The sequence below is a fragment of the Anarrhichthys ocellatus genome, unplaced genomic scaffold (genome assembly GCF_004355925.1).
Source record: "Anarrhichthys ocellatus isolate YVR2014 unplaced genomic scaffold, GSC_Weel_1.0 scaffold8, whole genome shotgun sequence".
NCBI classification, from domain to species: Eukaryota; Metazoa; Chordata; class Actinopteri; order Perciformes; family Anarhichadidae; genus Anarrhichthys; species Anarrhichthys ocellatus.
In genome coordinates this window covers 9,814,321-9,825,077 of record NW_022280038.1, presented here as the reverse complement: position 1 = coordinate 9,825,077, position 10,757 = coordinate 9,814,321, and the positions used below count along the sequence as shown (strand labels likewise).

At 43.0% G+C, this 10,757-nt stretch overlaps 1 protein-coding gene across 5 annotated transcripts; it reads right to left on the bottom strand.

Annotated features, from left to right (window-relative positions):
* Positions 1–48: 48 nt before the first annotated feature.
* On the bottom strand, positions 49–10,109 carry cpeb1b (cytoplasmic polyadenylation element binding protein 1b). Of its 5 annotated transcripts, none has more exons than XM_031848826.1 (9): positions 10,043–10,109; positions 9,669–9,855; positions 7,351–7,587; positions 5,732–5,961; positions 3,525–3,777; positions 2,594–2,707; positions 1,998–2,102; positions 1,161–1,297; positions 49–359 (listed from the first exon to the last, which is right to left on the bottom strand). In XM_031848826.1, the coding sequence occupies exons 1-9, from the start codon at positions 10,055–10,057 to the stop codon at positions 81–83; spliced, it is 1,557 nt and encodes a 518-aa protein (XP_031704686.1). In that variant the 5' UTR covers positions 10,058–10,109; the 3' UTR covers positions 49–80. The 5 variants fall into 5 exon arrangements, with proteins under 5 accessions (XP_031704686.1, XP_031704687.1, XP_031704688.1 ...); XM_031848827.1 differs by having other exon boundaries at positions 2,013–2,102; XM_031848828.1 differs by having other exon boundaries at positions 9,735–9,855.
* Positions 10,110–10,757: the final 648 nt, after the last annotated feature.

The following is a 10,757-nucleotide window of genomic DNA, read 5'->3' as shown; positions in this document are numbered from 1 at the left end:
TCTCATAGACTTCTATACAACCAGAGGAGTCGCCCCCTGGTGGACACTAGAGAGAATGCAGCTTTAACACACCATCGGCTTTACGCGGCAGAACTGGAGGTTGCCACCTGGCTACACTTGAAGAATGAAAAGCAGGACATCTGACCAACATGTATCTCACCTATGGGGTACTTGTGCTTGTCCGTGTCGATGCCGGCGTACATGACTCCTCCGAACAGGTCGTTCATGATGCTGGCCAGCGCCTCAGCGTTCAGCATGCCGTGCAGCGCACCAACAAACACCGTCTTACTGGGGTCCAGACGCTGAGCCGGGCAGCGCACGTAGTTACTGTCGGAGATCACCCAGGGGATCACCTGCACCTGAACCAGGACACAAGCCAGAGTCCGGTCACAGATCGTCAGCCGTGACATTTTATTCAGGCTAGTTTCTGTACGAGTAATGTTTTCATTTAATTAAGGAAACATCCGATCTGTGGCTGCAACTAAAGATAAACACATTTACTATTTTTTCCATTAAAGAAATTTAAAAGATTCAGTTTAAGACTGGAGAAAACTGATTTACTATTTGCAATTATCTTTTGTTCTCATAACTAGAACTGAAAGCATATAAACATTTTATTATTTCAGAATTGTTTTATTTCATGCTCATGAAATATTCTATAGTGCGTCTGTAGGCCCATTAAAGAGTCAACTACACTACAATACAGTCTGCATGTTACTTAAGTTTGCAAGTATAATCAGGAAAAAAAAAACACTTTAAAATCCTACTTTTACATTAATGCAAGAGTAAAAATAATTAGTTTTTCCTTAGAGTACTTTTTGTGGTTTAGTTGGTCGAGTTCATTTACTGTCAGACTGCAGCAGAAATAGAAAAGGACATGAATAGAAAAGACTACTCAGTACAGTGATAGTAGATATACTTAAAAAATAAATGTTTAAAAAAGGATCCATGTAGACAGAAAACTCCAAGTCAGTCTTTTAAAACAATTAAGATTCCTTCATCGTTAAGTTTAGTCACGAGACTTAAAAAACTAATTTCATCAAGCCTTCTTCAGGGACTGAAACGGTAAAAGTACTTTGTGTATTCCCACCACTGATCGTGGTGGGAATACACAAAGTACTTTTACATAACTGTGCCTTGCAGGTTTAGTTCTAACTCACATCCTTGCATCGCATTCTGCGGCTGGACATCTTGAAGTAGTACTCTCTGCTGTCCTCGGGGTGAAACGGGTCCTGGGAGCAGGCGTGGAGCAACGCCCTCACAGACTTCTCGTTCTCAAACACCAGATAAACGTAGCCTAAAAACAGAAAACACTTTAAGATTAGGGCTGAAACTAACGATTATAGTCATCGTCTATTCATCTATCGATTTTTCCCCAACTAATCAATTTGTTGTTTGAACTAGAACGTTACTAAACATCCGTCACCAGTTTGTTTCCCAAGACGACGTCTTTAAATGTCCACAATACAAAGACATTTGGTTTAACGTCACAAAAGAAACCAGAAAATAGTCACGTTTAAGAAGCTGGAATCAGGGTTCAAAAAAAACAAAATACTCAAACCCATTCATGGATTATTATGATAATGCAATTTAATATTTGACAACTAAACTATTAATTGCTGCAGCTTTCTTTAGGATATGAACATGTCGCCCTTAAATGATCTTAGTGAGTATTCAGACCTCGACACGGTGACTGTAGTTCATTTTGTAGTTTCTGCCTGAAATTGTGACAAAGACATGTTTCACAGTAACGGGCAATGAGTTTGCTTTAAATCAGCTGACAACCAGGTTACCCCGAAGCCCAACATTCATAAGCTTTCACAGACTTTACCAAAGATCTAAAGCATCGTGAGGGTTTTTCCGACCACCATGTTTAACGCCACAGCGTCACCATCCAAAGTCGCTCTAGAGGCCTACGGCCACTCACCATCATGCCATGTGCTCACCACAGTGCCACCACGAAGGGAAACAAAAATGGCCTACCAGCTCGCCGTTACCTTTAGCCACATTACCTTTGGGAGGACAGCGAGGGTGCTTTCCATCCTTACCAGGCCACTCCACAGTCAGAGGGCCGTAGCCGCTGAAGGTGTTGATCAGGCCGGCTGAAATAAAGCAGAACCACCATTTTATGGGAGTCTGGCTTCTATAAAGTCATTAGATTTATAGTTGTTAAGGGTGTGGTTGTTGGTAGTTAACAGAGATGTAGTTGAGAGTTAATGAGCATCGAATAAAAAGCACATTTGTTTACTTAAGAACCAAGAAATGTGGCTCAGACGAAAATCCCCACAATTATGTCAACGAGCTGACAAACGGCTTTTACCACCAGGCGTCAAGAAAGAGCAGGACATTAGCAGGTTTTATGAGCTTATTCTGCAAAAACTGGATGAGGCCACAGAACTAATTTGCTTCACAGTGGTTGTTTTGACAACGTTACATTCAGCCCTACCATTGCGCCTAAACCAGAATTATGAAAGCATGCATTTAAGAAGAAAGCTGAAGGGCTGCTCACTCATTACACTGTCAGATTAACGCTAATAAGCATCCATAAAACCGTCCAGAAGATGTCGGGCAGCAACATTAAAGCAGCAGTTACCTTCTGTGATGTCCCAGGGAACGCCACCAAGAAACACCTTGCAGGAGTACAGAGGGTCCTTGTTGTTTCTGGGAGGCAGCTGACCGCTCCAGGTGAACGTGGCCTCATTCACAGCTGATGAGCACAGGACAAAAGGAGGGGGTAAGCCAAAATTCAGAGGACACGACCATGTACAATAAATAAAACTAAGAGGGTGCAACGGCTCAAAAAAAACTCATGGATCAGCACAAAAGAAATAAAAAAGGAGCAAATATAACTTCTAGATCCACAATCACATTTTTTGCCACAGATACAAACTGCCGATCATCGATTATTCATATTAAGCACTTTTTTGTTTTGTAATGTTCTAGCAGCTGGTCTACAAAGATCCAGACAATTAGTTTGTTTTTTAGTGTAAACTATTTAAATTTGTAGTTTCTTTTTTCATAGAAACAAGAAAAAATGGCTTGCAATTAGTAGTTTTAATGATGTGTTATAAGCTGGTTTTAAGTAGTTTAAACACTTATAATTCATCTCTAATATCCATTTCATATTGCTGTGAAAACGTCTTCAAACTAGTTATTCAAGTGTCTCACAAAAACTACATTTTACAAGATCACATGTGAACACACCGTGATAATTTACTTTCACACAATACTCCCTTCCACTGAACAGAGCCTGAACGCATCACAATGTAACTGAATGGAACCTTTGTATGTTAGCGGCGCTGCTAACGTCACTAGCTCTTCTGTCAATTTGAGCAAGGATTTGTTCTTCACAGTGTAACATTATCAGCGAATAGAAGGCTTGAATATCGATCTCCTGATTGCATATTTTTACTGAATATCAGTAAAACTTTATAAGTACAAACAGACAACGGTCCGTTACGCCACTAATTAAAACCGAGCAGAAAACAAAAAGGGTAGAACAGTCGGGTGAGCTCTAGATTTACCTGCAGCTTGTCTGTGCAGACGAGCCTCCCGCTCGATACTGAACGTGTCATCCGACTGGTCGAGCATCTCTGCACCGGGCCAGGGGGAGCCGCTACGCCAGCGGCGGGAGATGGTGGAGGTGGGGCTGGCGCTGGATGGCGGGGTCAGAGGAGAGCTGGAGTCCTGGGGGTCCAGCCGGGAGCCCAGTCGCAGCAGATCCTTCTGCATGTTAGACGCCAGATAAGGCAGCGGAGGGGAAATCCGCAAAGTCGACTGGAGAGGAAGACAGACATGTCCAGACAACTGTACCTTACTGGAGACTATTTATAATGTACATTTCCACAGCGATGATCCCATCATACAGAGTCCTGTCACTTCTACAATCTGCTGCTGTAGCTTCTCAAACACAAACAGGTTTCATTCACTATTGAAGTCAGTTTCAGCCTGCAGTTACTCACAAGGGGCATTCTGCTCTCATTGCAACATTAACCTAAAACACACCTTTACAATCACGGTGCAATGAAGCCGTCTGTGCTCCGTTCACCTCAAAGCTACGCAGACACTTGACGCTGCTGTTTGTACAGCATTTATGATCCTCGCCTTCACCTGCAGGCTCAGTCTAGCTTTTCTCCCCCCAAGAACCGGTTCTCTTGAGAACAATAAGGTCAGAGCTTGGATGCCAAATATTTAGAGATGGTCGATCTGATCAAATATCAGTTTCTGGTTCCGATATGACGTAATTCAAATATTGGTCTGAGGTTAGCGATCCATATAAATGTGTAATAATTGTGGAGAAAGTGCCTTCAGCCGTGTCAGAGCTGCAAAGAAGCTAGTTAGCTACGCTAGCGTCTTTAGCACGGGGGTCTATGGGCCACACACACACACACACACACAACGCTGGAGGGCAGTTGCTGTGAAAGCGCAACATGGCCGACCTGCCATTCGTTCTTTAATCACAGCGATGGTCTCTCGACTCTTTAAACAGACGGTGAGAGTATAAACTGACACGACCGGCCGTTCGTTCTGTCTCAGTGAGTCTCTTTAAACGAGACCAAGTGTCACTCGCGGTGTTCTCAGTAAACATTTAGGCTCCTTCGAGCAGGCATCAATAAGCTAGCTTATCGTATATCTCGTACAGCCGATTTCTAACTCTTCGTGGTAACAGCAACCTCTCACCACTCCCTCCATTCACTGCTCGACACAAACGGAGCTCTGGCCTTCCGTTGCTCAGAATGAATGTGAGCGCATGAAGACATCTGGTCACATCGTTCGGTAACAGAAGATTTAAGAAGCACATTGTCGTTTACATCTTGTTTGGGTTTTTTGATAAGATATTTATTTTCTTGCGCTTTTATATCAATTATTCACTTTGAAAACTTTATAATAGAGTCGTCAATTTGCACTCTACTTTTAAATTCTGTTATTACTTTTGAACTCGTGTATAGAAATCTACTAGCTGTTGATTGCTTTGCACACAAGACTAATTTAAGCTACTGTTGGTGAGATGAAGAACTTCCTGCTTTCATTAGAAAAAGAGTCAACACAGTGCTGGGTTTACACGTTAGGTCTACCGTACTCGCATTACCAACCCTAGCTTTAAAAGTCTAACAGGAAAGGGAGGAGTTACGCCCTTAAAGCCGCTGGATTGATTTCAAGATAAACATCTGTGGAGGAAGTTTATATTTTATTGACAGGAGCTTAATACACAAAAAAGAACCGATTAGAAAAAGTGAAAAAACAATACTATGAAAATGTACTCAAGGAAAAATTGGGAATAAATCGAAGCCTATTTTAAATAAAACTATTGTGATGATTTATGGAATATACAGTTTAGCAAGACCTGGCTGATCAATCAGCATCAATATTATAAAAGTAAAGCATTTTGACCTAAACGTTTAAGAATAAGCGACCATCTGTTCTCTCGTAATAACAAATGATCATGTTCGAGATACCAACATTTGTTGTTTTGATATATTGACATAGGGAATTAATTGTGATCTCAAGATAATATCTTAAAGGTTTGAATTATGTCTGTTTTGAGCTCTCATAGAAAGAGATGCCTTAAGAAAAACCCAAAATACAGACACTATAAATAAAGACACTGATCATTTATAGACTACAGCTCAGCATATCGTGACCTCAGTATTTGGTTAAACGTAAAGCTCATCTACGTTTGAAACAAGGCCCCCCCCCCCCCTTTAAGAAGAAGAAGGATGATGATTCTTACCAGCATGTCACAGAGGTGGTCTGAACCAGAGCTGAAGCCGCTGGTCTCTGAGTCTTCAGGACTGCTGGAGCGAGAGTCCAAGAAGGAGCTGGAGTCCAGGCGGTTTGCCATGCGCGCCATGCTGGGGAACTTCTCCAGGAAGTCAGCAGTCATGCTCAGGGACTCGGGGGGCAGGTAGCCGGGGGGCTTCCCAAGGATGCTACTGAAGGGGCTGTTCAGTATACCCAGCACTGCAGAGACAGGACCATCACACCAGTTACAGCACTTAATGAGATGAATCAGCCATTTGGGAGTTTGACGTAGTCCGTTTTGGATGAGCAAACTGAAGATGGATGCTCGTGCTGAAGGCTACGGGTCATTTTCATCGTTTATTAATCCGTTAGTCTTTGAGTTGTTCAGTCTATAAGATGTCAGAAAATGGTGAAAAACGTCCCCAAATCTTTCCTGTCCACAACTCAAAAAAGATATTCAATTTACTGTCACAGGAGTAAAGAAATCTGAAAATATTCCAATTTAAGAAGCTTTGTCATTCAAAATAACGCAAACTGTTTAAATAGTTTTATTTTAATAGTCGACCACTATTGATAAGTTGTTTCAGGTCTCATTGACGCTACCAGGAGGAATGCAGGAACTGCAAGTGTCTCAAAATGTCTCTTTGCTCATCCAGGTCCCCACAAAAGAGCAAAGTGAAGAAAATTGTGTTTGTGTGCTGAATCTCAAGAACCACATTGATTTGTGAGAACTGAAAGGCTGCAAAGTCAAGTTTTCCCCGGATTTGCATGCAGAAGAGGATACTTAACGTGCAAGCAGGCTGCCAGCTCGAGTCGACTCTCGAAGCATTTTCTATTTTACTTTTGATTCTTTGTAACTCGGCTGCAAATAATGTGAAACACAATCTCGTCTCAGAAGCTACGCGCCAATTCCTAAAGTATTAACCGGCAGCTTCCTTCCGTCGGATAACAAAAGTGAGCCGACAGATAAACACGAGGCTCTGATGGGATTGTTCAGCTGTAGGCCGCATTCAAAGCTACGTCCCAGTTTGACGAAGGCCCAGTTTAGAAAAGCTCTAAATGAAGTAACGTTGGGTCGGTTCAGACACGCAGCGACAAAACTACAAAATGGGTCAGGACGAGCGGGGCATCGTTAAGAGTCCAATACCCAAAGCTCATCTCAGCATCCACGAACGTTGAAGCAGCTAACTGGGACTCTGGCGACGCCATTCATTCATGCAGTTTTGATCAACAGGCATTTAAAATATTCAGAAGAACTTCTGCATTAAAATATTATATTATTTATTTTGGGGGGGGGATAAGAGTAGCTTCAGTGGATTGTTTTTGTGCCGGCTTGATTGCTAAGAGATGCAGCAAAGCAGAAGTGCCACATCATCCTCCCTGGTGACGCTACAGCCTGTTCCCAAGCACAGACTGCTGTTAATAACCAACCAACAAATATTTCATTAGACACCAGGGCACACGAGCTCGCAGAGGTTATGATGTCTGCTGTAATGTTAATGAGGTTATGGAGAGAGCTTATAAACTCTCAGGAAAACAGCCACCTTCAACTAAACTCTGGGACATTATGTGGTATAAAAACATGTAAACAAAATGTCTGGTACTTACTGGAGGGTGAGCTGGTGTGAACCTGGGAGGGGGAGTTGTGTGCGTCCGTCTCCTGGCTGCTCCAGGGTCTGTCCCAGCCGGACAGCCGGAGGGACTGGAGGCCCAGGCCCAGGTCTGTGACACCCGGCGGGCCCCTGGATGACGGCATCTCCTGGGAGCCGGGCATGCCGCCGCCACCACCACCACCACAGTTGGGGAAGAGCATCCTCCTGCTGCCCACCGCAGCCAGCTCCGACTCTTTTCAATCCCAAGATCCAGTTCAGAGATTCACACAAACAAAGAGAGAGAGAGGAAGTGTTAAAAGAAGTATTGTTTCAGTCTGCGTTACATAGAGAAGGTCAGGGACAGACTCGCGACAAACAAATCTCATAAAAAAACAAACTTCCCTGATCTCACCCCCCCCTTCCTTTTTTCTCCGGCTGACGGGGGAGCTAACCTGCTGCCTCTGTTCCCGGTGCAACTGCCATGCATCTCCGTCCGCATCACTGACCCACCTAGCAGCATGTGACATGGCTGCTGATGCACTCGCACACCCCTGCTAATGACATCAGCTCTCCCCCCCCACCCTCCACCTCCCAGCCTCCTTGCCTAACGACTGTAATAAAAAATTCCTGCCGGAGTTATTGGCTTGTTGATAGAAGAACTCCCCTCTCCCGAGTCGGTGGAAAGACGGCAGCCACAGCTGCTGCTTACTCTGCCTCGCCTTGTTTCCTGAGCAAGCTGACAACGAGAGGGAGGAGGGAGGGAGGGAGGGAGGGAGGCTCGGGGCAGAGCTACGGCGGCATGGTGGGAGGCAGCATGGAGCAAATGACTCAGCAGACTTGATTTAAAAAAAAAATAAAAATAAAAATTTAAAATTCTGACTTGAGCATGCTCAAAAAGCCAGCTTGCTAAATCAGACACATTGATTCTGATAACACACACACACACACAGTGAAGAAAACAGTGCATGCAGAGTCTCTGGCTGTAGCAGAAGCAGCTGACTGATCAGATGTTGAGCTCCTCCCTTTGCCCTCTCTACCAGAGCCTGGACAGCATCCAGCTGCAGCAACACAGGAGCCGGGGCGGCCACAGACCCAAGTTCAGCTGCGTTTCAAGAAGCAGTTCACTTTCAAAATTAAAATCTTTAACGTACACAAGTGTGTTATAGTGCTGCTGGAGTCAAGGCGAGTAAAATCTTCATACATCACAATTCAAAGACAGGACACAGGTGCTGTGCGGAGCTTAAATCTTGGCAAATCTCACCCTCTTTAAAAAAAACACAACACTTCAAAGTGCTGCAGTGCTGCAGAATGGCGATGCAGCATGAATCAGCTGCTGGCACCCGAATGATAATGACAAGAGGAAAGAGCTTTAACCATTCTGGCTGAGAAAGTTAAAGTTGCTCCTTTTCTTCGGTGGAGATGAAGAGGTTCCACACTCAAGTTAAATCCACCTGGTTTAAAACTAGAGGTAATGAAAGCTGCATTCAGGGTCATGTTACGAGTTTCTGGTCTAAAATGTGGCACTACAATAGGCTCATTCAGGCGCTCTTCTTTTACTTTAATAAATTCACATTAGCGTTGGCTCCAAGAGCGTAAAGCAATTAATCAACAGAAAAATGATTTTCAACGAGCCCTCCATCAAGAAGAAATGCTAAACACTCTACATTTTCAGCTTTTCAAACCTCAAACGTTTGTTTCATTATCGCTGCAAATTAAATAAGTTGTGTTTCTGGACTTTGTCAGAAAAGACACAAAATTGATGATTTATCGATTAAAATATAGTTTAGCCGATAATGACCAGCATGTCATAACAGTTGAGAACCTTTGGACCAAGTAAAGAAGTGAAAGACATCATTTAGACGTACTTTCCAATACAAGAGTGTGTTCCGTTAGTGCGAGCTTGAAGCAGCATTTAGTCTTCACAGTGTAAAATGTATACTACATTGACTTCACACTTAAATGATTAAAAAGCGAGAACACTTGAGATTGGCAGCTATACGTCTTCTGTCAGACTAGTGGAAAGATAAGGTCTCATTTGCATATCTAAACACATTTTAGAAAACTTGTACTACAGAAACGTATAGTCTTAAAGCGAGTAATGTGAAGTTTCACTGTGACAACCATCAGTTTCATGTTTAACACTATTCACCTGTAGCGTCTCCCATTAATATAAAACCCAAGAAACGTTACTTTGGATGTACCCATCATGTGGCATCAGTGGTGGGACTTGATGTATTGGTCCCAGTGTTTCTAAAACCAGCAATGCAACCATTGCACTGGTTTCTGCAGCCAACTCGACCTGCTGCAGGGTGGAGAATACTAAGCAGACTTTACCAAACAGCAGGTCTGGCTTTCCCTTGGTGGTGGTGGTGGTGGTGTTGTTGGGTGTGGTGCACACACCGGTGAAATCCAGAGCGTTGCCCAGCATGGTGTTCATCCTGCGGAAGATGTCCGCGTTGCTGCAGGTTGACAGGGCCGGAGACTCGGGGTCCGGGCTGTCTGGCATGCGGGGATCGTTTCTCTGCAGAAGCAAACACCAAAGAAAGAGGAGAAAAGTAATGCTAAGGTAACGCTAGGAGGTCACGACACATGTGGTGCAGCGGAATTTAAAAAAATGGAGTCTAACGGAGACGTCGGTGGTAGTTTAAAAGGTCAAATGTGCACGTTTAGACTTACTTCGCTATTTTAAATTAGCTCCTGTAACTCACCAGGGAAAACGCCATGATGTGGACTGACAGCTTGTGAGAAATGTCCAAATTATAACTGCTGGCAGCGATAAAAGGTCATATTTATGAAAAGTCTGCTAGCCGGCTAATTAGTCTCAATTTAGTGAACGTGTGCTCGGCGAATGACACGAGCGTGGGGGGGGGGGCTCGAGGAGGCCTCAATTCTGGTCACGTGACACATCAAAGAAGCACGCCGCACACAATAGAAAGTCACATGATTATATATTTAAAAGAAATATTCAGTTAAAGTATTTACGCTTTAAACATGTTTTGGATTTTATTTTTAATATTTTTTGATTGGAATACAATATTTGTTATATTGTTTAATATCTGGTTTAAAACAGCTACAACAAAGCATGATGGTACATTGAATACATAACACAAATGCAAGTTCAAATAAATACATAAAATAAATAAAGACATCGAGACGCAGGTTCCAAAGGTATGAAAATGAAAGTACATCAAGGATGTTGTTGTGTACCTTCATGATACTCACTTTAAAGTAGATATCTTGTACTCTCGTGCTGCTCCACGTTAAAACAACTCAATGCAGTTCATCACAGTGTTGCTGTGTTTCATTGCAGGAGATAAATACTGAATTCTTTGTAAAGAAAAGAAAGTAGTACATTATTTAAAAGTACTGCTCAGTGACTTACTGCACCATATCAATGAAATTCATCTATAAAGGACTTTAAAA

What these genes read in the sequence shown, in the direction of transcription:
- cpeb1b (XM_031848826.1), bottom strand. An exon ending in TCACACCAGCTCACCCTCCA is followed by an intron (nt 5,962 to 7,350) that starts GTAAGTACCAGA and finishes CTGTCTCTGCAG; the next exon opens with TGCTGGGTATACTGAACAGC. An exon ending in TCCCTGGGACATCACAGAAG is followed by an intron (nt 2,103 to 2,593) that starts GTAACTGCTGCT and finishes GCTTTATTTCAG; the next exon opens with CCGGCCTGATCAACACCTTC.